The sequence below is a fragment of the Sciurus vulgaris genome (genome assembly GCF_902686455.1).
Source record: "Sciurus vulgaris genome assembly, chromosome: 2".
NCBI lineage: Eukaryota > Metazoa > Chordata > Mammalia > Rodentia > Sciuridae > Sciurus > Sciurus vulgaris.
Window position 1 is genome coordinate 39,331,563 of NC_136462.1, and position 25,661 is coordinate 39,357,223.

General features: G+C 37.5%; 1 protein-coding gene across 4 annotated transcripts in view; it reads right to left on the reverse strand.

Annotated features, from left to right (window-relative positions):
• SYNE2 (spectrin repeat containing nuclear envelope protein 2) overlaps window positions 1–25,661 on the reverse strand; it is a 320,339-nt gene that overhangs the window by 189,039 nt on the left and 105,639 nt on the right. For all 4 annotated transcript variants that reach the window (XM_079126272.1, XM_079126271.1, XM_079126269.1 and 1 more), the window contains exons 12-30: window positions 24,664–24,828; window positions 23,798–23,910; window positions 22,848–23,010; window positions 21,228–21,306; window positions 20,794–20,978; window positions 19,272–19,436; window positions 17,733–17,882; window positions 15,976–16,149; window positions 13,569–13,727; window positions 13,098–13,271; window positions 10,004–10,138; window positions 7,996–8,154; window positions 5,907–6,151; window positions 5,703–5,793; window positions 4,772–4,890; window positions 4,426–4,552; window positions 2,801–2,958; window positions 1,217–1,364; window positions 152–762 (exon numbers count right to left, since the gene is read on the reverse strand). In XM_079126272.1, the coding sequence (XP_078982398.1) occupies window positions 152–762; window positions 1,217–1,364; window positions 2,801–2,958; window positions 4,426–4,552; window positions 4,772–4,890; window positions 5,703–5,793; window positions 5,907–6,151; window positions 7,996–8,154; window positions 10,004–10,138; window positions 13,098–13,271; window positions 13,569–13,727; window positions 15,976–16,149; window positions 17,733–17,882; window positions 19,272–19,436; window positions 20,794–20,978; window positions 21,228–21,306; window positions 22,848–23,010; window positions 23,798–23,910; window positions 24,664–24,828 (3,320 nt within the window). The remainder of the gene's footprint in view (window positions 1–151; window positions 763–1,216; window positions 1,365–2,800; window positions 2,959–4,425; window positions 4,553–4,771; window positions 4,891–5,702; window positions 5,794–5,906; window positions 6,152–7,995; window positions 8,155–10,003; window positions 10,139–13,097; window positions 13,272–13,568; window positions 13,728–15,975; window positions 16,150–17,732; window positions 17,883–19,271; window positions 19,437–20,793; window positions 20,979–21,227; window positions 21,307–22,847; window positions 23,011–23,797; window positions 23,911–24,663; window positions 24,829–25,661) is intronic.

A 25,661-nucleotide genomic window follows, 5' to 3' on the forward strand; every position in this document is an offset into this window, starting at 1 on the left:
AGTACTGAAAAGAATGCTGAACCCTGAACAGAGAGAGCAGGATGGAATAAAAGTAGAAAGAAACAGAAGCATTTGTTTCACATAATAGGTGTTTGAAAATACAGAAAAGTATCACCTTGGATAGAAAGATAGAAAACAGCACTGCACTTACCGATGTTTTATAGCTGGAACAGTAGGATCCTTAAGACCGATTTTACTGATCTGATTTTGCATGTCTTGAATATTTTTAAAGAGCTCAGCATTTTTGGAAGTACAAGCCTCTAATAACTTGATTTCCTCGGCAAATTCCTCTTGTGTGTCACAGACACATGTCTCTGATAATGTTACAGACAGGGCGTCAAGAAGGTTTTCACAGGTAGTGTCTTCACCTTGGTCTGCATCTTGAAAGCTTATATCAAGCCTCTTCAAATGTTCATCCAAATGCCTGGCCTTGTCTCTCATCAGACGAATTTCTTTCTTGATATTTTTTACTGTCAAAGTATTTTCTGGTGCTGCCTGTGCCTCTGAAGCTGAAAGGTCAGCAACAAGCTCAACAGAGAGCTTAGCTGTCCTTAGAGAATCCAAAAACTCCTCCAGAGATTTCAGGACATCTTTGCTCATCTGCACCTTGTGGTTCATTTCTTCAAGTTGTGTTTTGCATTTCAGTATAATATTCTGTGTTGCATGTAGATCGAATGGGTGCAAATCCTTTAATACGATGTTGTCCTGTTCTTCTAAATTGGCACATATTTTAATCTGTTTTGCTATGGAATCTTGGATACTCTAAAATAAAAATTTTTAAAGCTAAAAAGACTGAGGCAGGAAAAAGAAAACTGCATGTCAGAAATTAATCCCAATCACATGACTAGATTGGATCTAGAAAAATACTTCTGAGTTTAACCAAAGATGACAGTTTCATCATAAGGAAACATTTAATCACAGATGACCCAGCTGTTTCTTTTTCTGATACCCTTCTGGATTATTCAAGCCTCAAAAGAAAACAAGTGGCTGGGCAAGGGGGCACATGCCTATAATCCCAGTGGCTTGGGAGGATGAGGCAGAAGGATCTCGAGTTCAAAGCCAGCATCAGCAAAAGCGAGGCACTAAGCAACTCAGTGAGACCCTGTCTCTATATAAAATACAAAATAGGGTTAAGGAGGTGGCTGCGTGATCAAGTGCCCCAGAGTTCAATCCCTGAATTGATTGTTTGATAAATATATTACGTGAAATCATTTACCCTCAAGTTTTGACAAATGCCATCAGCATCCATGAGGTGAAATTCCTGGATGGCCACTTGACAGAGGAGCAAGTCTGAGCCACATAGGAAGAGTAACTCCTCCTCCACTGGTAACAGGACCTTCAGCGCCATCTCCAGAGACTCCACTCTGGATGAAAAAAATAAACCAGGCATGAGGGGAAAGAGCAGACAGCTTATCCTATGAAAACATATTAACAACATTATTTAACCAAGAACAGGAAATAGTGCCCCTTCAAAATACAGTTAATGATATATACAAATCATCATATGAAAACCCAAACCCACAGGTCTAAAATGCCAAAATATGAGTCATTTGCTCTATTCAAGTATTCTTTTTCCCTGTGCACTCATCCATTCATTCACTCATTCAACAAACTTCATTTAGTAAGAGACACCAGACCAGGTTAACTATGCTTCCATTGGCCAGAGGGAACTCCAGCTCATTTCTGCTGCTTTGATATCATTATTAATGACTTCTCTCTCCTTCTCAAGGGTCCTGATATTCAAGCATTCAAAACAATTAATAGATACCACACAGAATGGACACTTATTGTTAAACATATTAAGCATTTCCTTCTCTTTTGAAACACAAAAAATGACTTGACTTGATGACTAAGAAAACTCACGACTACTTAATCATAATTATGGGTAATTTATTATGTATCCATATTAACAAATACTATCCATATTAAAAGTATGGAAATATAATGATGTTCAAAGAAAAGGCTCTGCTGATAATGAACTGAAATGTGACTGTGGATAATAACAGACTCTGAGCTTCAGTTGCTTCCTATGAAAAATGGGACTATGTACTGGGGGCACAGATCCTAAGTATATGGGATAATGAAGCACTCTCATTTTAGAAATGAAGAAGTCAGTGGCCTCAGAGGTAATGTGACCTAGCCAAATTCATGCCCAAGGAAAGACAGTGGGAAGAGCAAGGCCTTTGGAACTAGAAACACCTTAAGTGACACCTTAAGTCTCTGGCTAGGGATATGACTTGTTTACATTATTTAACCTCTTCAAGTATGTTTCCTTATCCATAAAATGTCAATCATAACTGCAATAGTCTGGATCTGGAAATTTCCCCCAAAAGGCCCACGTATTATGGCTTGGTTCTCAGCCTGGTGCTACTCAGAGGTGGTGGAACCTTTAGGAGTTGGGACCTAGTGAAAATAAGTTGTCATTAGGGTTGTGCCCCTGAAGGGGATATTGAGTCCCTAAGCCCTTTCTGTCTCTCTTTGTTTCTTAGCCACCAAGAAGTAAGTAGGCCTCCTCTGCACCACACTTCTACCATGATATACTGTGCTTCCACAGGCCCAAAGCAATAGGGCTCAGCAACCATAGACTGAAACCACTGAAACCTTTTCCCTTATTAAGCTGATTTATCTCAGGAACAAGTCACAGCAATAGAAAGCTGACTGATAAAATAATGCTAATCTCTCTTATGGCTGTGATAATTAAATAAGATAATAGATTTAGCATAGTAATAGTCTTGCTTAACATTAGTTTTAAAAGTTTTGGACTTATTAAATTCATGGTTAGTAGATCTCAGAATTGTACCTGGTATTAAGAAGCATTTGAAGCTCATTTTCTTTTTCCTTTAACCTTTCTCTCTCCTTAACTATATCAGGCTTCTCTGTGTCACTCATGAGACTTTCTAACTTCAATGAAGTGATTTCAAACTCTTTCCAGCAAGCATCAGTTTCATTTTTTAACACCTAGATAAAATGCATAAATTAATTCATCACTGAAAGGTTAATAGGCACAATTATTTTATTTTTACAAAATGAGATATTTACCAACTGTGGGAGCAAACACAATGTTTCACATCAAAATGTGCCTTAAAATATTTTCCAACCATCTACAAACAAACCATCCTGTGGGGAAGACATAGTAACTGTGCTCTCAGAAGACCTAGTCAATGAAGTGAAAGGAGTTGACAATAGGGCTTTCAAAGTTCTCCAAACTCCCTTCCCCTAAGACTCATACACAGAACACAATTCAGAAAGACATATGCAGATGTAAGAACAGATACACTATCTCCCCTAGCTAGTATAACTTTGTTACCTTTGAAACAGAAAGAAAATTGGACTTAACCACAACCGTTTCTGCACACCTAAGTGAATAAAACTAATTTATGGTTTATGATTAAATATCTATAATTCTATACTATTCTTGTTTGCGATCTTGGTTCTCCCTCTACCCCAAGGGCACCACTTAAGAATCCTACGGAGGGATCCACAGAGTATTTTGTTCTTCATTTTCCTCGAAGATTAATGTTGCTTTTTTAACCAACTCACTGTTCAGTCACTGGAGAAAAGTCTCAAGACAGTTTCTTAATTGTGATGAAAACTACATCCATCACTTGAACATAAGAGACTTAAACATATAAATTTGACATATTCAGATGGAAAATAGAGAGAAGCCAGATGGCAGAGTTTGACAGAAAGCTGGCATAATAAGATGAAGGAGACTAGAAAATGTGGGACGATTCTGGAGGGCCCAGCTGTGGCCCTTTCTTCACCTGTTGCAGGAGTTCCACCTGCTGGTGTACAAGGTTGCCCTACGATGCACAGATCACCTTCAAAATAACATACCTGCGCTCACTTCGGCAGCACATATACTAAAAATAATTGATATCTGTTAGCAGAGTTTACAATTTGTGTGACTGCCACTAATAGTTTGTGTTTTCTACAACATCTGAGGCCTTTCTAGGAATATGATTCATAATTTAAAGTGAAAACTCCCTCCACCGTCTGTCCCTCCCTGCACAACATCCCACAGTCAACAACTGGTTTACACTGCAGCAGTTTTAGACAAAGTGACAACTGGGTTAAGAAGATGAACAACTGAAATTAATATTGAGTCACTAATTTTTGAGCAACACAGAAGTAGGTTGAAATGGCCTTTAAACACATTGTTTTTGACCAATTCATCCAAGTACAGTCAAAAGCTCTTTGAGCCACAAAATCTGGAGTATAAGATTAAAGCAGAAGTAATAAATCAAGACCCTATTTCCTGAAAACAAATCACTTTATAGACTAGGGTGACACTGGAAATGCAATCCAACAAAGGAAGTTCTTGAGAAACATCTTGCAAATGTGACCTCAACAACAAAATAGTGACATTCATACTCATGGTGGTATTGTTTGTATTAAAATAGAAATCATATCTGTGGGTATTACCTGTAAATCTGTGAGTTTTTCCTGCAGACAAGCACTACTCGTTTCCTCTTCACTAGAGAAATCCGAAGTAATCCTGAATTTGTTGTTTTGCAGATGTAGTTCAAGAATCTCTTTGTGTGTATCATACCTGGGAAAAAAATTAAATGCAACATTACTTAATTTTTAAACATCAGAACAAAAAAAATTGAAAAATTACTGTCAACTGTGCATGAGGAATTCCCAGGGAAATCCTATTTAAGTTACTGAACCTTATGCAAAAATTACAACTAAGGAATAATAAATTTTTTTAACATGTTTTCAATGAAAGATTTTTGGTGGACTTTCCAGTTACTTAAAAAGAGGTTACCTCTCTTGTAAGCTATTTTTAGATGCACTGTGATCTTCTTTTGACTCCTCCATAATATCTTCTTCTTGTTGGGGTTTTAATTCTGATGTCAGGCTAAAATTCTCAACAGGTTCCACTGCCTAAGCAAATATGTAAGAGAGTAACACGATATCTTAAACATAATTAATTATCTGGAAAAGCTAAATGATTTATGCTCAAAGATGTAGCAATGATTTTTTTTTAATATCCCAAACCAGGAGATAATACAATTTCTTTGAGACTTCTCAGCTCAGAGAAAAGTCCTCCCATAGGACAGAAGAGATTTATTAGACTGAGTATCACCTTCTAATTGGTAAATGAATGCCGACATCCTCTAAATGCTATTTCTAACTGAGACAGCATGACCACCGTCAAAATCAAACAGAAGCCTGCGACGCAGAAGCAGACTTTCCAAAACAAATGTACCTTGTTTCTTCCCTACACATTCTGTCTGGAGCCTGGGCTATGATATTCAGTAAATGCCAACTTATCCAACTTGAAGAATTTAGAAAATTCAATTCTCAAGGAAAATAAAACATATGAGAAGACAAATGATAAATGAACTAGTTCTTTTCAATGAAATAGAGGCATCTGTGCAGACCAAGCTCAGCCTCTTCCTCCCTCAACAGCAACGGACACGGATAACCTGTCTTCACAGTGATTCAGCATGGTCTCTGTGGGAAACAATTGCTTGTATCCTCAGGGCAAGATTAAGTCGTGCTCGCTACACCTTTGGTGCACTCCATTCTAATTCTTGAAAAGCAGTCTTCCTTGCATTTGATAAGTGAGAATTTTTAGTTGATGAAAACAATCAGATCATTAAACCAATGCTTAATTAATGAGAAGTGGATTATTTTACACTTTGTCTTTTACACTGAGTTGACTTCTATGATATATTATCCACATTTAACACCTTTTCAGTTGATGGCTGATTATCTGGTTTGGTAGATGGCACTTCACTGTGGAAATCCTTTCCACCATTCTCAGTTGTGCTCGTGGTTTCCCTAGGAAGGAATCGAGACTGAGTATTATCATATGGTGAGAAAAATGGAACCCAAAAGAGAATGAATGACCCTTAGTGCCATTTCATTGTGCAAAAGGCTTCGTCCAGTTTTACCCCAAAGCCTGGCTACTCTTAGGAAGTTCTAACTCGTCTTTTGATGTGCCTCCCACAGGGGCCAGCAGTGTCATATGGATCTCAGAAGCACATTTCAGAAGTCTTTCTATTTTTTGCTCATAATCTCTGAGCGCTTTCTGCACTTCTTGCCGAAGCTCCTGTGAAGTCAGTTCTTCACACAGCGCCCTCAGGACATCCACATGGTGATGGAGCTGACACACAATGACTTCCTTAGAAAAGCAGGCCTAATGGATGGAATGAAAGAGAGATGGGTATACACAATTATTCCACAAGGATCAGAAACTCACACATGTGTGTGACTTTACCAACATGTTCTTTCACAGTCTAGCTACTGTGGACCCTGTATGATAACAGGCACTGGGAAAAAGATAAGGAAGTCAGCCCTACAGGAATTTGAAGCTCAGAAGCACACACATTAATTAGCACATAGGGTCAAGTACTGTGAGAGAGACACTCCCTGCCTTAAGAAGTCATGGAAAAGTCACTCAGGCTGAGGCAGGAGGATTGTGAGTTCAAACCCAGCCTCAGCAACTTAGTGAGGTCCTAAGCAACTTGGCAAGACCCTGCCTCTAACAATATATATATATATGTACATATATGTATATATATATATATTTTTTTTTTTTTTAAAGGGGGGCCTGGGGATGTTGCTCAGTGGTTAAGCTCCCCTGGGTTCAATCCCTGCTACCAAAAAAAAAAAAAAAAAAAGGAAGTCATGGAAAACCTGCCTCACAAAGGGAACCATGTAAGCTAGATGAGGAAGGAACAAAGATGAGCTAAGTATAAGGGAAGGACACAGGAGGAAGGCACGACAGGGGTGTCCTGGGACCAGAGTGAACAGGAACTGGGTGGGCTTCTAAGGAGTCTGGAGTTGTTCTGGGGGTCACAGGAAGCCAGTAAAATATGATCTGTGGTTCAAAAGGCTAATTCTGGTGGCACTTACAAAAGATGACGCAGTAATATGTTACTGAGAAAATAACCAGGTTACTGTACAACACTGACTAGAAGGAAGGGAAGGAGAGGCTGTTCTGAAGAGGAACGTGTGGAATCTGGCCACTGACAGACATGCAGAGGGAAGGCTGAGTGGGAAGAAGCGGGAAGGCAAGGGAAGGGCATTCTGGGACAGCAACACCTTTCATAAGCAAGATGCAGAACAGAGGAAGAGGAGGAAAAGTTGGAGATTACTGGTTCAGTTGTGGACATGCTGATTTGAGGTCCCCGAAGAACACGAGTGATATGCTGTAGTCAGAAATATAGTTCCAAACAATATAGTATTGTGTGGAACTGTCACAGTGAAACCCATTAATTTGTATAATTAATATGAGTTAGTATTTATGATTTAAAAAAAGAAAAAATATATAGGGTAGAGTTCAGAGGAAAGGATACCACTGGAGATAAAGACTTAGGAACTGTCATTGCAAAGAAGGCAGTTATAACCCCTGACTGCACAACATCACCCAGAAGGATGAAATTAGGCAAAAATGAGGCAGGGGGTCTCCAACATGTCCTGCAAAAACCCAAAACAGGAATAGAAGCAAAAAGGGAAATGTATAAAGAGCACTAAAAAGGACTCCCCACCCCCAAGTCCAATCTGTGCAACAGACACTGATACTAGGAGAACCACAGCAGCAAGCCGTTAAAAAAGAAATGAAAAGGGAATAGGACTATCAAATTCATAAAGCAACCCAATAGAATGGAAATCAAAGAGATCGGCAGATCCACCTCATTTTGCTTTATATTGTGATATGCCCATTTTCACAAAAGCTGCACTTCTGGGGACATCATGCCCCGACAAAAGAAGTGCAGGTACTTCAGCAACAGTAGACACAGTTGTGACCACAGGGTCAGGACAGGGGACACACAGGCATATCAAGGGAAATCATGAAATATGAACTCAATGCTGGATTTTTCTCACTTCTAAAAAGTAAAAAGCACAGGCTGCAGTTAACACTTGAGCAATACCAGGGCTGAAGTGATTTGCACAGCAGATTTAATCCTGGCCACATACAATGATTTAGAATAAAGCACGAAAAAATGACAAGATTTCAGTGGAAGTAGGTTATTTTACCTCATGTTCCTTAATGAGACCCTTGGTCTTTCCTCTACGAATAAGTTTCTTTTCTTTATTTATTTGCTTTTCAAGCTTTGATATATTGTCATTAAGCTTTCCTTTTTCAATATCTATTTTTAGTTGCTGAATATACAAAGAAATTTCATGATGAAGAGACTGAAAAAAAAAAAAGAACATATTAATCATGGGAACGGAATACAGGAAAACTATTTGTAGTTACAACAAAAATATTTAGTCACAAAAAGAGATAGAGCTTAAACAATATTCTGAGTCATCTGTGTATCTTTGAGAGAATGTTTTAAAAACCCAAATACATATTGTTTCTTTCTGACAACTAAAATTTTTTTTCTATATTTTTTTTCTTTCTAACAACCAAAAATACGTTTTAGCTGTGAAAGACACTGTTAAGAGAAAGACAAGCTACAGACGGGGAGAAAATATATGCAAAACACATATCTAAGCCTAAGGAGTCATAACAAACAAATGCTATGTGTATCCTGGACGGGATCCTGGAACAGACAAAACGAACATCGGGCAGAAACTGTGGAAATCTGAATAAAGTACAAACTTTAGTTAATCATAATGTAGCAATAATGGCCCATTAATTGTGACCGCTTACTGTAATATGTTAATAAGAGAGGAAACTGGGCATGAAGCCTACTGGAACTCTCTGAACCATCTTTGCAATAATTCTTCAAATCTAAAACTCTTCTAAAATAAAAGTGTATTTTAAAATATGCTGTAGAAGCTGGGTGTGATGGTGTGTGTTTATAATTCCAGTTTCTTGCAAAGCTGAGGCAGGAAGATTGTGGGTTCAAGGAAAGCCTGGGCAACATAGCAACACTGGATCAAAAAGAAAGAAATCAAATAAAATATATTTTAGGAAAACCTTTCATAGTAGTTATTTAATTCAGTTACATAAACATTCATACAGTCCTCCTTTGGTATTCATGTAGGACTGATTCCATCCCCCTTCTCCACCATGGATACTAAAAGCCAAGGATGCTCAGGTCCCTTATATAAAAATGATATAGCATCCACATATAACCTATGTACATTCTTCCATACACTTTAAATCATCTCTAGATTACTTACAATGCCTAATACAATGTAAGGGCTATGTAAATAGTAGTTATGCTGTTATTACCTAGGAAATAATGAAAAGAAGAAAAAGCTGCACATGTTCAGTACAGATGCAGTTTTTCTGAAATATTTTTGATGCACAGTTGGTTGAATTCATGGATGAAGAGTCAACGGCACAGGTTAAATGTACATACGTACATTTGCAATATTAATCACTGTTTATTGAACATTACAATCTCTATTGAAGATTCTTTATATAAATCCTTGCAATAATTCTACCAAGTAGATTATGTTTTTCCATTTTATCAGCAAAGTTCCTAAAAGTTGAGAAACTTATCCAGGATCATATCTTCTGAATCCAGGTTTGTCTGCCACCAAAGCCTATGCCTATTTCACTAAGAAACTCTGTACAAGGGCATGTGTCAATATACTGTCTCAGTCAGTATCCAACCAGGAAACCAGAACACTCTCTAAATATTTAACTGTGGGAATGTGAATGCAGGAAATTGGTTAGGCTAAAGCTCAGAGAACTTAAACGGGACAGTCAGGCAATTGGGAGGTGAGCAGCTGTAGGAAGCTGCTACCTCGGAAGGCTGGAGGCTTTAGTGGAACCCAGGGAGGAGAGAGAGACATCCATCAGATGCTGGAGCCAGGGGATCCAGGAAGAGGGAGACCTGGCTGCTGCCAGAGACCATGCCCAAGAGAAGGATAGGAAGAAACCCTTCACCCTCTCCCCCTCCTCGCCCTCAGGTGCTCTCCAATCTCTTAACAGTGTGGTCACTGGCTAAAGGCAGATGGAAGGCAGCTGAGGCACAGCCCAGGACCAGCACCTGCGGGAGTCCGCTGTTGGCAATATTCAGTAGATAAGGGGACCCCAGAATGACCAATGACATACAGGCCCAGAACCAGGCCAGACCCTCACCTCCCACTTGGCACAGGCACCTCTCCTCTTCTCTTCCAGAGACAGCTTTACATCCTCAGGAACATTAGGCTTCAGTTCTTCCACAGCTTTCAAATACTTAACCAGACTGTTAGTATTAAAAATTTTCAGTGCTTCCTAAAAAAGAAAGTGCAAACAAGATACATGTAAGCCTCATTATACTCATTATTCTGAAGCAATTTTGGTAGGTTTTTAACAGATAGAACCAGAAGGGACTCTGATGACTATCTGAAGATTTTATAGGAGACGTCTCTTTGTAAATTAAGGTAGATACCCTTTGGTATCTCTTGAATTCTCTTGAAAAGAACTAAAAATGATTAACATTCAAGTGTAGTTAGATGTTTGAAACCCAGACTTTTGCATTTCTTGAATCTTTGTGAAAAGAATTACAAAATATTTATTATGCAAATGCAGTTCCACACTTGATACCTTCATGATATTCCAAATAAATTCTGCTGCTCCTTTGGAAAAATAACTCAAAGTCTTATTGGACAAAATAATGAGGCAATGGCATTGCTTTCTCTAAAGTTTTAACATATTGAGTAGACAACCTTACTTCATAAGTAAAATAGGATGAAGAATATAACAGTATCTACTAACATTACAGTAAGACAAAATTTATAGTAGGATTTATATGGCAAAAGTTTAATATTGAGCATAAGTATTGTCATGATACAAGAAGCAGAATTACTCTTTTACCATCAGGTCAAAGTTTTGCCCAAGGCCAACCACATGGACAGTCCTGCCCCAGGGAAGGAGTGGCAGTCAGCAAGAATGGGGACAGCCTTTCCTGAACTGTACCTGCTCCTATTCTGACACCCTATGAAAGCAGAAGTCTGGCCTGCGGAACTGATGGATAATAGAACAAAAAATGGGTTGAGACCTGTGACTAGGGAAGGAAAACCACAGGAGAGAGAAGTCAGTAGAAATTCTGGAGTACAAGGTGATTAGGCAGGGTGTGAATCTGTTTATTCACTCACTACACTTAATTAAGAGCCTATTGTAGACATGGCACAACACAGACTCCAGGACCTTTCTCCAAGGCTTCTTTGAGCATTACTAGATTTAGGACCTGGGAAGCACCCTAACTTCTAAATGCTGGCACAGACCTCAGCTCACTGCCAGGGAGTCCCAGGAGTCTCAGGGCAATATTTGGCATAGGACAGATTTTTTTTAAGTGAATGTTTATTTTTCCTCCTATATTTTAGTGTCAAACAACATATAATATATCTTGTGGATATATATTCCTAAAACTAGATCTTTCCTGGCACATAAATACATAAGCTTTTAAAAAAAATTTGTTCTTTTTAGTTATACATGACAGTAGAGTGTATTTTGACATATTACACATACCACAGAGTGTAACTTCCCATTCTCGTGGTTGTACATGATGTAGAGTCTCACTGGTCATGTATTCATATATGAACATAGGAAAGTTATGTCTGATTCATTCCACTGTCTTTCCTATTCCCTTCCCCGTCCCTTCCCTTCATTCCCCTTTGTCTAACCCAATGGCCTTCTATTTTCACCACCCATCCCCTGCCTTATTGTGTGTTAGCATCCACATATCAAAGAGAACATTCGGTCTCTGGTTCTGGGGCACTGGCTTATTTCACTTAGCATGCTAGTCTCCAGTTCCGCCTATTTACTGGCAAAGGACAGATGTTGTTTCTGGTAAGAACAGGTGTCCACTTTACTAAATGCCAGAGGAAAATCCCTGGGCTCAAATTCTGAAAGGAAGATGGTCAGGCAGAGGACAATGGTACAAGAACTGACACTTTCCACTCTTCTTCCTGGTAGAGAAGGGGCACAGGAAACTTTTTTTCTTCTTCCTTTGCTTGGTAGACCATATCTGCCCTCCCACTTGGGAAGAGGGAAAGAAATCTTCAGGCTCCCCTCTTAACAGTGTGCTGGCTGGCAGAAGGCAGGCAGAAGGCCCCAGGACCAGCACCGGCAGGAGTCAGCCTATCTGCAATTTCAGTGGACAGGGGAACCCCAGGAATGATTTCTAAAACCACTGACTTCAGCACTCTCAGTAATGTGGGAGTAAAAGTAGGGGAAAAGACAGCAGGTGGTTGCCTGGTGGCTGGCCAAGAGCACAGAGCACAAGATCAAGCTGGTGAGGGCTTTTAAAGTTGTGGAGAAAACAGTCTGAGAGCAGGGTCCAGTATGGTTAGCAATACAGGAGGTCAAAATAAGGTTAAGACCCAGAAGAGAGACGAAGGCCAAATTGAGACTGAAGAGAGGCTCCTGTTAGGGCACCTTTTCCAAAAAAGAGCGAGAGCAGTAGGACTGGGGTTACTGCTTCACTGTACCTTCCTCTTCCCCCACAAGGCCAGGATCCAATTTTAAGTATTCAATAAGTGTGTTCAATGCTGAATAATCAATGAGCAAAAGACCATGTATACCCCCACCTCCCCAGTGTTTCCAAAGGTAGGGCCAGCCATGTTTTCCCTTACACCCCACAGACACCTCCCACAGCATTAAGAGCAAGTTTCCACTATGGTTACATCTTTAGATGTCTCCATTGCCTGCAAAACCTGATGCAGGGACGGAGGTGGGAGGATCAAACTGGAAAAAGCAGTATTATGGGGTCTTTAACTTATAGGTAAGTATGTGTCCATGAATAACTGCTAACAAAACCCTTGAATAATATGAGTACTCTTTCTCATTCACAGGATTTTAACTGTGCAAAATAGTTATATGACATTTTCGTTAAAAGCCTCCCCAGTGAGTCTAGGGCTAAAATTATTATGCTCATTTTATGAATTTTAAAAAACAAAACAAAACCAAAAAAACGAAATTAAAGTCTTGCTCAACATCAGGCAGCTGTGCTCTTTGCACTAGATCACCCAGTATATTCAGGGACCCCTTGAGAAAATTTGAATTAAAATATTCTTCATTTGAATGCTTATTTTTATTAGCCTCAGGGGAACAATGTGTAATACTGGGAAATTTGTTAAATTGTTGTAGCTTTGTTTTCTACAGGCAAGGGAATCTCTTGACTTCAAAGGAGGTAAGTAGCTAATGATCTAATGACATATATTCTACTAGTGATGGTTGAGAAGATTCCTACCTTATATTTTGAAATGAGTCCACAGGGGCTCTGTCTTTGCCCAAGTAACTGTTCAGCTCTCATAATGTAAGAGTCCAGTTCCATCTGGGACTCTTTCACCTTCTGCTTGACATCCAATTCTTGAGAAATATCCGTTGAGTTCTTCAACACTGCAATTAGTTTTACCACAGTGATCTGTAGGGGGAAAAAAAATTCTCCAATTAACACTTGGCCCAACTTGGTGAATTCATAAGTTAATAAATATTTTCTTTGAGTAGTAATTTATATTTTCCCACTAGATGCAGGGATACCTATTTTTTTATATTTCTGCTTCATAGTATGCTTTAAATTATAAAGAAATAAAATAAAAGGCAAAAGTGATACTTTACAAAACATTTCCAAAGTTCAGGGCCAGCCCCACTCATCTCCTTACCCACTGACCACCTGGTTTAAAAGAATAAATTCACAAATTAGGGAATATTAAAAAGAGACCTGGACTTTCTCATTTGCTTCTTGAATCTTTGCCTGAAGCCCAGTTATGAGAACGTGCTGGAGGGACTCCTGGCTTGAAATATTTTGAACATCCATTTGTAAAGTATCTTCAGTTCTGGCCAGAAGCTCTTCATACATAGAGCCTTTGGCAATAAGATGCTATTAAAAAAATTGAAGAAAGATTAAACCTTCAGATTGCATGTTACATATTAACCTTAACAATCACATCTGGAAACTAAAATGTATAAAAGAACAGAGAATCTGTAGAACCACCAATTAGGTAAATACAATGAAAGATAATTAAATCTTACATATAAAAAAAATAAAATAAAATAATCAGAAACCACTTTTCAGCTCTCAAGTTAACAAAATTTTAAAATTTCAATTCTGACTCAAGGGTGATAGGGGTATAATAAAATAGAAATTATGTTGCATAATATCAACTATGTAAATGCTGATCTTATTGATCTTAGGATAGCAGACAGAACAGGATAAAGAAAAGCTCCTTTCACTCTATCCCCTCCCTTAGCTGTCATTTAATCAATCATTCAGATATTTATATTTTTATATTTTTAAATATCTCTCTTACGTGCACTATGTCCCAGAAATTGCACTAGGAGTTAGGCATGATGCAGGATCAAGACAAAACAGTTATTTTTAAATCCTATATTTTTTCTATGAATATAATATCATAAAGTATAAAAACACAACTCTGCTTTAAAAACACAAATAGGGCTGGGAATGTGGCTCAGTGGTAGAACACTGGCCTAGTAGGCGTGAAGCCCTGAGTTTGCTCCCCAACACCACAATTAAAAAGAAAAAATTTAAAATAAAAACACAAATAAAATCCCATTATCTACTCTGTTCAGCAAGTTCATTTCTTACTTTAGAATATATTTTGATCAAATATTTTGATTCCATAGAGATTTACTTAATTCTTTATTCATAAGTATATTTCAGTGTGATTATATCTTCACTGTTTATAAGAGGGATCATTGTTACTGTTTTATATTTTTAAAATAATTTAAAAACTAATATTTAAAATAGAATTTAAATTTATTTTGAATATTTTATTTAACAGAATATCTTTAAAATATTATTTTAAATAATTTCTACCTTTTTCCTTTCACTTGAATAAATTCCAGACAGACTAAATAAATAAGAATAAAAAATAAAATCAAAAAAGCACAGGCAGATGAAATAAGTTTTTTGGTTTGAGAATTTTTTTTTGTTTTGTTTTAGTTTTGCTACTGGGGATTGAATCCAGGGGAGCTTTACCAATGAGCCACATCCTCAGCCCTTTTTATTTTTTATTTTGAGATATGGTCTCAATAAGTTGCTGATGCTGGCCTTCAACTTGAAATCCTCCTACCTCAGCCTCCCAAGTCATTGGGATTATAGGCATGGACCACCATGGCCAGCTGAAATGAGTTCTTTTAATTTTTATTTTTTTATAAATATGTAGTATTTTCAAAGCAACAAAAGGTATCACTCTCATAAACAAAGAAATATAAAATGTTGAAATATACATCTTTCAGAAATGTAGATTTAGAAAATAATGGAAATGCTCCTTTACTCCAGGAACCACCTATCTCATCCCAACTTGTAACATGCTCCGTGAGTTTTATAGCTGAGCTGGAACTCAGCAAACCTCAATTATAACTTCTTTCCCAGGAGAACTAAGTAATATTGAAACACACGCTCGCCTCATTGCTTTTCAATGACTCAAATGCTTGAGAACCAGGAGTTCTACCATCAGTCACACTTTCTGTATCAAGTAAGGAGGGGAAAGTGGCTTGTTCAGTGCAGAACTGAGTATATAACCCTTACATTCCTGCTGCACTGAGCTGTGCATAAAAATGAACCCACTAATCTCCTCACTGTCCTCTGATGCAAAATATATATGTATTATAATGTAATATATATGCAATATTATTTTTATACATACACACACCAGGGATTGAACCCAGGGGTGCTTACCCACTGAGGCACATCCCCAGCCCTCTTTTAAAAAAATATTTTAGTTTTGAGACAGGTCCGCCTTAAGTTGCTTAGGGTCTCGCTAAGTTGCTGAGGCTGGCTTAGAACTCGAGATTCTCCTGCCTCAGCCTCCTGAGGGACTGAGATTACAGGCATGCACCACCACACCTGATGCAAAAGAATATTTTCATCCCATTTCATACCTGGAAAAACTAGTCCAAGAACCAACACTCATAGATATTTCAAGCAAAGTCAGAGCAGATGATCCAGTGATTAAAATCCATGCATCGTTTAAACTCCCGATAAAGAAAAATAAAACTGTAGGCTCATTATTATTTACTTTCAAACTTTTCATTTCCCATAAAATGTAAGTCCATGTAAGTCTCCAACCATTGAAAACACCCTCTTAATACTTTTACACTCATACCTGCAAAGATTTTTCTATGGCGCTGTCCACATCATCTTGATGCTTCAGAAGTTCCAAAATGGACTTGGTTTCTGCCTCCCACATCTCCACTTGTCCAATGAGTTTTTCAACCTCTTCAGCCACTTTCAGTTGTCCTGTGGATTCTTCATGTTCTTTTTCATGTTTTTCCACATCCTATAATATTCAAAGTTATCACTGAGAAAATGTCATTATAAATGCATTATAAAACCACTTGCCACTTCACCCCTTTCCAGAAGAGTTCTATTTCAACATGTAGTCATGGGTCACTTAACGACAGGGATACATGCTGGGAAACGCAGCAGTAGAAGATGTTGTCATTGTGTGAACATCATAGAGTGGACACACTTACACAAACTTAAGTGGTAAGCCTACTACATACGTAGGTCTCAGAGTATGGTCACTGTCATGTATTTGGTCTGTCAGTGACTGAAATGTCACTTATTATGTAATATCACACTGCATTTTAATGATATAAGGACTGGTTTGGACAACAATAATAGCACTTTATGATAGTGGATATCACTTTATAAATTGAAGGCTTATTCACTGATATTATTGTAATTATAATATTGTTCCTTTTAGATAGCATTATCTCCATTTTACAGGTATATTAAAGTTTCAAAAATTAGGTTTCAAAAACACATTTCTAAAACTTGTATACAATTTAATTAAACATAGCTATTATAAACAGTAATTGTAAAATGCCAGACTCAGAATCAAATTTTTAACAATTAAATCTTTTCCTATTTATATTCTCTCAGCATACTATAGGTTGATGTTATAGTTTTACAAAACAAATTCAATGCAAAGTGAATTTTAATCAGATTACATTTTAAATGCTCAGAAGACTATTGTATTTTAAAGCATAATGCTCAAAATAAGATCTTTTCAGATTTCTTCTCATTAGACATTCTTTTTTTGTTTTATTTATTGATTTTATTTATTTATTTTTTTACAGTGCTGAGAATCAAACTCAGGATTTTTCACATGCTAAGCTTGATCAGGCATTCTTTTTTTTCTTTCTTTCTTTCTTTCTTTTCTTTTTCAGGGGAGCCAGGGGTTGAGCCCAGGGCCTTGAGCATGCTAAGGGCTCTATCGCTGAACTACACCCCAGTCCCTGATTAGGTATTCTCAGGGTTGGAAACCCCAGTGATCCGCCATGGCAATTGGCCAAAGCCAACCGAAATTCTTAGATAAAGCTGTATAAAGTTCTTCCTCAGGAGGCACATTTCTGAAACTACAGGTGTTATATCTTACATGTGCATGATTTTTAATATATTTACTTGTTCCTTTTCCATATTCTCACCTCTAAACTGTAGTCCTACAAATCATACACAAAACAAGGAAGATCAGTTATATTCTCCCTCATTTTACAGAAAGGAAATAAGGTTACAAGGAGACCAGGGGCTACCCTGGAGTTAAACCATTTCTGAGTACCAGTCAGAGTAATCTAAGGAAATTTCCAACTCAGTTTTATACCACTCGGAAGCAATGTCTACTTCTGCCTGACTGTGGAACCCCACGTGGAATGAGAGACCTGCAGTCCTTGTATGCCAGCAACTGCTTCATGACAGAAACCCACCTACCCATTTTTCTAGAAAATGATCATGTGGGAACGATTATCTAATAATCCATACATTTACCAGTTTTAATAATATGATTTTATTAAAAGAAAAACAGCAAAGTTAAACTATTCCTATCCACAAAATGAAATATACAAAGTATAACCATGTTACCTTTACATTCTGATTATGATTTTCAGGAAGTTCTACCGATATATCCATTGAAAAATCAGCGGTTGATTTTTCTTCTTTAGACAATACAGTATTTCCAGAATTGTCAAGAATAGGCTGATCCTGTTTTTTTGTAAGCGGCAATTTCATTTCCTGTAAAAAATTAATTTCATGAAATTTAATGCACATATTTCTATTTGTATGCAGATACATACTCTAAATAATAGATGGGTATAATATATTCAAATGTATCTTTAGGATTCATCAACCAGAAACAATGTTATGAAATGAAAATGTCTCAAAAAATATCTTAGTCTCAAATAGTTAAAAATAAGGAAAAGAATAATTTAAATTAAAAACATTTATTATATCTGGGCATGGTGGCACATACCTGTAATATGAGCAGTTCAGAAAGCTGAGGCAGGAGGATCGAGAGTTTAAAGCCAGCCTCAGCAAAAGTGAGGTGCTAAGCAACTCAGTGAGACCCTGTCTCTAAAATAAATACAAAATAGGGCCGGGGATGTGACTCAGTGGTCGAGTGCCCCTGAGTTCCAATCCCCAATTCCCCCTCACAAAAAAAAAAAAAAAAAAAACAAAACAACGACAACAACAACAAAAAAAACAGTTACTGTAGCTGGGCATGGTGGCACAAACCTGTAATCCCAGTGGCTCAGGAGGTGAGGTAGGAGGATCACAAGTTCAAAGCCAGCCCTAGCAACTTAGTGAGGCCCTAAGCAACTGAGCAAGACCCTGTCTCTAAATATTTTAAAAAGGGCTGGGGATGTGGCTCAGTGGTCAAGTGCCCCTGGATTCAATCCCCGATACCAAAAAAAAAAAAAAAAAAAAAAGAAGTTTATTGTAAATCTGCTTTTGTGAAGCACTGTGTCGCATATAACAAAAGTCCAGAGTGTGTTTTCAAGGAACTTGAAACCTAGCATGTAACATAATGCTTATGCTGTTCTTTAATGGTAAATGAATTTCAACTAGAAAGCTATATCTTAGAAAGGGGTAAAGAGTTAAAAGTTCTCTCAGGTATCCACCCAAGAGAAATAGAAACAGGTGTCCAAGCGTGTGTAAATGTTCACAGCTACGCTATATATAACAGTTCACAAAGTGGAAGACTCCAAATGTGCATCAACTGATGAGTACGTAAATAAAATGTGGCGTACCACGTAACAGACTAGTATTCACCCGTAAAAAGAAATGAAGTGCATACAGATATGTCATGCTATAAAGTGATGACCCCTGAAAACACCATGCCAAGACATAAGTCTGTCACAAGAGACCACACACCATATGATTCCATTTATGTGAAATGTCCACAACAGATAAGTCTACAGAGAAGAAGGGCTTGGAGGTTTCGCGGCAATGTGGAGTGACTGCTAGTGGGTGTGGGGTTTCTTTATGAAACAGATCACAGTGGTGTCTGCACAGCCCTGTGAACATTCCGACCCATACTGCATGATGCATTTTAAATGAGTGAATTGTATGATATGTGAATTATATCTTGATAAAAAGGTTGCCAAAAAGGAAAGAACTTACAGGTGGAGTTTTTGTAATAAATTTTCTCCATCTTTTATTCAGCCTTCTTAGTTCTTTAGATATAGATGATCCAACTTCAACATTGCTGACTTGAATTAAGAAACTTCCCACTTCGTTTACAGTGGTGTGTTCTGCATTCCACTCGGCAAGTGTCTCAAAGGGAACCTACAATAACATATAAGCCACATAAACATCCAATGGTACCATGCTTGTCTTTCTGTAATCTATAATAAATCTTCGCCAAGGCTAATTTGAGGAAAAAGTGAGTCTGAAGGACTGTGCAGAGAACAGGACTCTCCCCACAGGGAATTCACCCAGTCCTTTAGCTCCAGCTCTTCCTCTCTAATTGCTATTTGGCAGGTACCACGCACCTGTTTTAACTCCTGGTCCTGGACCTTAAAGAAGTATATGCTCTAATTTTCTAAGTGGTTTATGAGCTTACAACCGAGGTAACCAAACATGTTCAATGAATGAAGCCCTTTATGTTTGAGTGACTTTTTTTCATGAACTCTCTAGGCCAAGCAATTATCTAATAGTTCCCATTTTTATGTTGTCAGGTGCAGCTACTTAGAAGTAGCATGGTGTCCAAGACATAGATGCTGCTGTTATCTCCCTCGAAATGTAAAGTATCCTGTAAGATTTCTTTAGCATCCCGGGGCATCTCGGAAGAGTTTGGGAATTTCAGGCTCATGGATGCTATTTTTCTCAGGGTTATGTACAGTTTAAAAGAGGATCTTTAAAGACAGAAGAACTGTTAGAAGCCAAAGATCTGAACTTCTAGTACCAATGTGGGTGACGGGGAGTGGCGGCCTACAAACCCCCATGCTGCCCTTTTTCCGCACCCATACACCTAACAAATTTTACTTCTAAACGAGTAACTTATGTCCCAGTAAGTAATTTCAGTTTCCACTTGGGAAATGTTTAATCTGCATGACTATCCAGTTCCACTGGCAACAAAGGAGCACAAATTAAAGAAAGAAAAACTTCCTCAGACAGTCATACAAACAAGTTATCACATGACTAGTGAATGAAAGCAATAATGAATTACATTCACATTTCTTCCACCCCTCTCCACATCAGTCTAAGGTATTTAGATTTTTCTCCCCTAGAAACCTGGGAAGGTTTTAGAGGGAAAGGTTTCAACCAGATCGAAAGTGTAACTTTTAAAAACAGCACTTTATTTGAAATGTGTCTATAAGCCATCTGGTACCACAAGCATTTTATTTCCTTACACAAAAGCTCAGAAATATCTCCCAAAAGTATACCATGTATATCAATCATACCCTAATAAAGCTGTGCATTTGTGTGCACATGTGTGTAAAACCTATAATGTAGATAAAGCATCCTTTGGATCATTATATTAGGAATAATCTAAACTCTTTCCAAGACCTTAGAGAATTTTCCAAAAGATGAAGAAGAGATGTTTACTCTTCTCTGGATTTTCATGGTTGGATTAAAAACAGGAGTCACTAAGCGAAACTTAAAAAGTAAAGTTAAGAAGGTGTCGTTAAATCGCAAATACCTCTTTAACTTGTTTCTTTGTCTCCTCAAAACCAGCCTTCAGTAAGCGAAGGTTTTCCTCATAAGTAACCCAACAGGCCAGGACTTTTTCCAGAGTGGACTTCACATTATACATATTTTTTCTGTACATAGAAATATTATTTTCCATCACCATATATTGTTCTTTAATATTCTCATGCTCTCCAGCTACAATAGCACCAAAACAAGAAAGTAATCTTAGAAAACAGCATTTTCTTAATAACACTCTTCAGAAAACTATTTACACGTCAATTGAGAGTATTGTTCTCCAACAACATTAAAAGTGAAAGCAAGAATTTTCTAAAGAAATCATGCATGTAAAACTAATTTCCAAAGCATTAAAGAATAAAGACGCAAGTATGAAATGTCATTTTTAAATGGTGGTCATTTCATCAAAAAGTAACTGAACTACTTTACCTAAATTTTTATAAATTTCTTCACATTTTTGAAAAGGAGTATCAAGTTGCGCTAGGAACTCTTTTTCTTCAATAAATTTCTGGGGAAAAAAATATTGACAGTTTTCACTTTTAAAAATTTTCCAAGAAATCAATAATGACATATAGGATGTTGATGGAGCATACAGTTGTTAAAATTTCTATAGTACTTTACTACTACATATTCCAGTGGAAGATGAAGGGTAGGTCATAAAGAACAACAGGTGAGATCTGGGAAACCAAAGTGTGACCAGTAAGTATGACAGTATGACCCCTAAGGACATTTATCTTAAGTGGGGTGATATGTTCTACAATGGTTTTCCTCCTGTGGGAAAAGGCAAGTTAATTAAATTTATAGCAATTTCAAAAATCTCATAACTTATTATATTTTATTAATATTGCATAATTACATCAGTTGCTCTTATTTCATATGTTTTGTTAATGTTGAGTAAGTTTTTATTAGATATATTAGCTTTTGTTACATGTATAGTCTCATCCATCACACAAGAAACATTTGAGAAATGGCCATTAACTAAATTCTGCCTTGGAAAAATACTGAGTATTTTTTGTACACTTATATGCCAGTGAGGTACTACTTAAATAGAAAAATGAAAATTTGAAGAAGGCTAAAAAATTAAAATATTAAAAATCTAAGGGGTTGTGGATGTAGCTCAGTTGGTAGAGTGCTTGCTTTGCATGCACAAGGCCCTGGGTTCGATTCTGGGCATCACCAAAAAAAAAAAAAAAAAAAATCTAGTCTAGGGCTGGGGTTGTAGCCCAGTGGCAGAGTGCTCTCCTAGTATGTGTGAGGCACTGGGTTCAATCCTCAGCACCTCATAAAAATAAATAAATAAAATAAAGGTATTGGGTCCATCTACAACTAAAAAATAGTTTTAAAAAAATCTACTCTAGTTTAGAATGATGCTTCTTGTTTGGAAACAAAGTTCAATTATAAATTATAAATCAATTTCTCATCAGGTTTTTCAATTTTTGCATTGAAATTTATAATCTTGGATTTCTGCCCCCCCCCATGTTCAAAAATGGAAACAGAAGGATAAGAACCAACTGTAGAGGTGACAGTTCTGTGATGCTTTGTGAACACACTAATGTTTAAATCACTTGAAACATTTTCCACTATAAATTGGAAGAGCTAAAGTCATAAGAAAAGTATCCCAAGACAAAACTGAAAATGTATTCCTTTTTCTACTATTAGAACTTGAAAAGCTAAGACTAAATATTTTAAGAAAAATTTACTTGTTGAATGAAATTGTGAATCAGAAAAGAAAAAATATGAAAAAAAATTCTGAGTCAATGAATGAAGGAGTTTTGAGTGGAAAAAAAAAAACAATGAAACCTGGTAGGTTAATTGTCCTGGTTAACTCAACCTTGTAAATGATGCTGTTTTCTGTTTCTTGCCCTCCCCGCATGCCGGTTATTTGACTACCTGCAATTCTTCTCTTCAGGCAGTGTTGAAGCTAACACGAGCAACCACAGAACCTGTCCCGAATCATTAGAGTTAATAGGAAATTAAGCCAAGGAAAAATGCTAACTCAGCACCCAGTCACGGGAAAACAGTGGCCCAAGACAGAGTAAAGCAGCTTACATGCCAGTCTTCCAGCAATAATTCCACAGATTCTTTCTTCCCAAATTTTTTGTTCCAAACATCCAATTTTGATTTTGCTTCATCTAGCAAAGCAAAAACTGAGCACTTGTAGTAATGAAATTCTAGAAGTAGAATGAAATTCTTCCCTAAAATATTGTTCACCCTGAAAAACATTGCACATTTTAGAACATAATATAATTGACAAAATGCGAGAAACCTGTTTGGCATTTTAAAAAACATTAGGGTTTTAACCTTCTTTTATAAATACATGGAACTCACATGTATTCTAAAGTTTTTTTTTTTTTTTAATGTAAAATAAATATTATAGGAAGATATGAAACAATCCTTTCTGAGGTAAAAACACCTAACAGAACATTTTCTGAAGAAATTATTCCCCATTGAGAAATCCTGTAATGAAATGCTGATCTACAAAATACCTTACTAAATTTGAAAACTTCTGTATAATTTAATACAACTACGATTTTAAAAGTTGACACATTAAAAGTTTTCATTACCAAGGCTATCACCCTCTCGTTCTAATAAGTTGCTTATGACTAATGAGAAAAGAGAAGACAATGTAGACAACCACCCATTAAACAATCTCTGTATCGACAGTGTTGTCCAGTTTATAAAGTGCTTTCCTGTACTTCCTCCTTTGATTGGTACCCTTCTGAGACATGGTCAGGGTAACTGTCATTATCCTATATTTACAAACCAGAAAGCAAGCTCAAAAAAACAGAGCTTACACCAGAGTATTGTACCATTCAACAAAAAGGACATTGGCATGATACAATGTTACTATTACAAAAAAACTGAAGGCACTGTTATCAAGATTTAAAGAGAACACTTATAAAAATCTATGTGTCTGTGGTCCCATGGCACCAAGCTACTGCTCCCTCATGAACAGTACCAGCAGTTATGCAGGGTGTATGCAAGGTAGTGCTACAAACCGTCTCTTCATCTCCTCCAAGGTGTTAGGAGGCACCAATGGCGAATGTTCTTCATCTATATTTTCAAAAGCCATGAGAGTACTTGAATGGTAGTCAGATCTCTCCATCAGACTCTGAAAAGAAATTTAGTATGACATAAACTGGATTTACTGCCAAACCCTGCAAATTGGTATGTTCATCTCACTCACAATATACCTTTTTTCAAAAAGGTCATAAAGCCCCTTTCTTTTTAACCAAGATTTTATGAGTAAATATTTTAATGTAAAAGTTGTAAATCTGAAACATTTTACAAAACAAGCAGGCTGCCATTTCTTTGGTAAAACCATTATCTCTTTTTTTTTTTTTTTTTTTCCATTTCTGGTGTATTTTCCATTCCTTTCGGGGCTCAAATGCTATTATAAATCTTACATATCATATTTCATGCCATTTCAGTGGGAACCTAATCCTCCTCGTTTTAAACCAGTCTTCCTCTGTCCCCAGCCTTTCTCTCGAACCTTACTGTTGCTTTAGAACTTCTTATAGGGGCTGGGGCTGGGGTTCAGTGGCAGAGCACTTGCCTAGCACACGCGAGCCACTGGGTTCAATCCTTAGCATCACATAAAACTAAACAAACAAAATAAAGGCATTCTGTCCATCTACAACTACAATTTTTTTTTTAAAAAATAACTTCTTATACTGCATTCTTATTGAACAAGCACAGTGGTCATGAACATGAAAGCACTTTCTGAATCCCTCAAATCCCAGGGAATCACTACACTGGGCTCAATTACCCACTGCATTTGCTTCTCTTCTTTCTAGGACAAATTCTTTCAAGAGCAGAACCTAACACAGTACTGATTTTTCTGCATCTCTTTTGCTTTTCCAACCTTGAATAACGTCATTTTCTCTTCTGTCTGAGTCATGGCTTCCGAGTAATTCTGGGAGGTGGGTAACTCCTCCTCCATGAGCTTCTGCACCTCTCGAAGCCAGGCTTCAGTTTCACAGAGGGGCCCGGGCAGGGCATCACTCAGGTTTGTTCTCCATGCATTAATCTGAAAAGAAAGGAAGATGTCCTTCAGCAGAACTTTCCAACACATTTCTCCACACAGAGTATATATGATTCTTCAAAGTGCCTCCCAAAGCCAAGACTGATAAATGTCATCTGTTAGTCAAGACAATGGGTAAACTACTTAGTCCTAAACATCATTTAGCTACTTGCAGATCAGGAATATAATTTGTTCAAAAGCTGTAGGAAAAGAAGACACAGGAAAGAGGAAGGTTTGGGTAAATCTATATTAAATTATATGGGGGAATTCTGAAATGTTAAAAGCCCTCCTCTAAGAAGGGATGTCAAAATCAAAGACTACCATTTGAAATGCTGTGCGGCCTTGTGTTCTCTTACATTACAAGCACACTTTCCATAGATTTATAGATTATTTTTCTCCCTGGCTCCAGCCACATGTTCACACTAGAAACCTCTACCGTATCTCCTGATATCTGCCCGTCGCCACACCCTTCACAGTCCAGGCACACCTCTTCCTTCCTTAGCTCTCCCGCCACTCCCGACACGCACACATGAGTCACACAAACCCTGACAGCGTTTCTCTAAACATGCAAAGCAGTGGCTTTGTCTTCCCCTTCTGCCTGGGTTTTCTTCTCTTCTAACTACTGTCAAAACTCACTCACTCACTCACATGGTCACTTATTCACCTATCAGCAAATATAGACAAGCAACCCATGAGCAAAGACTGGACTATAAAACTATAGAAGGCTTCTAGAATGAAGAGGAGACATGTGGTGGCCATGTCCCATGAAGTGCTGGGCAGCAGTTAGGAGCAAATCAGGTATCCACGTGGTGACCTGGAGGTACCTTAAATACACTGTA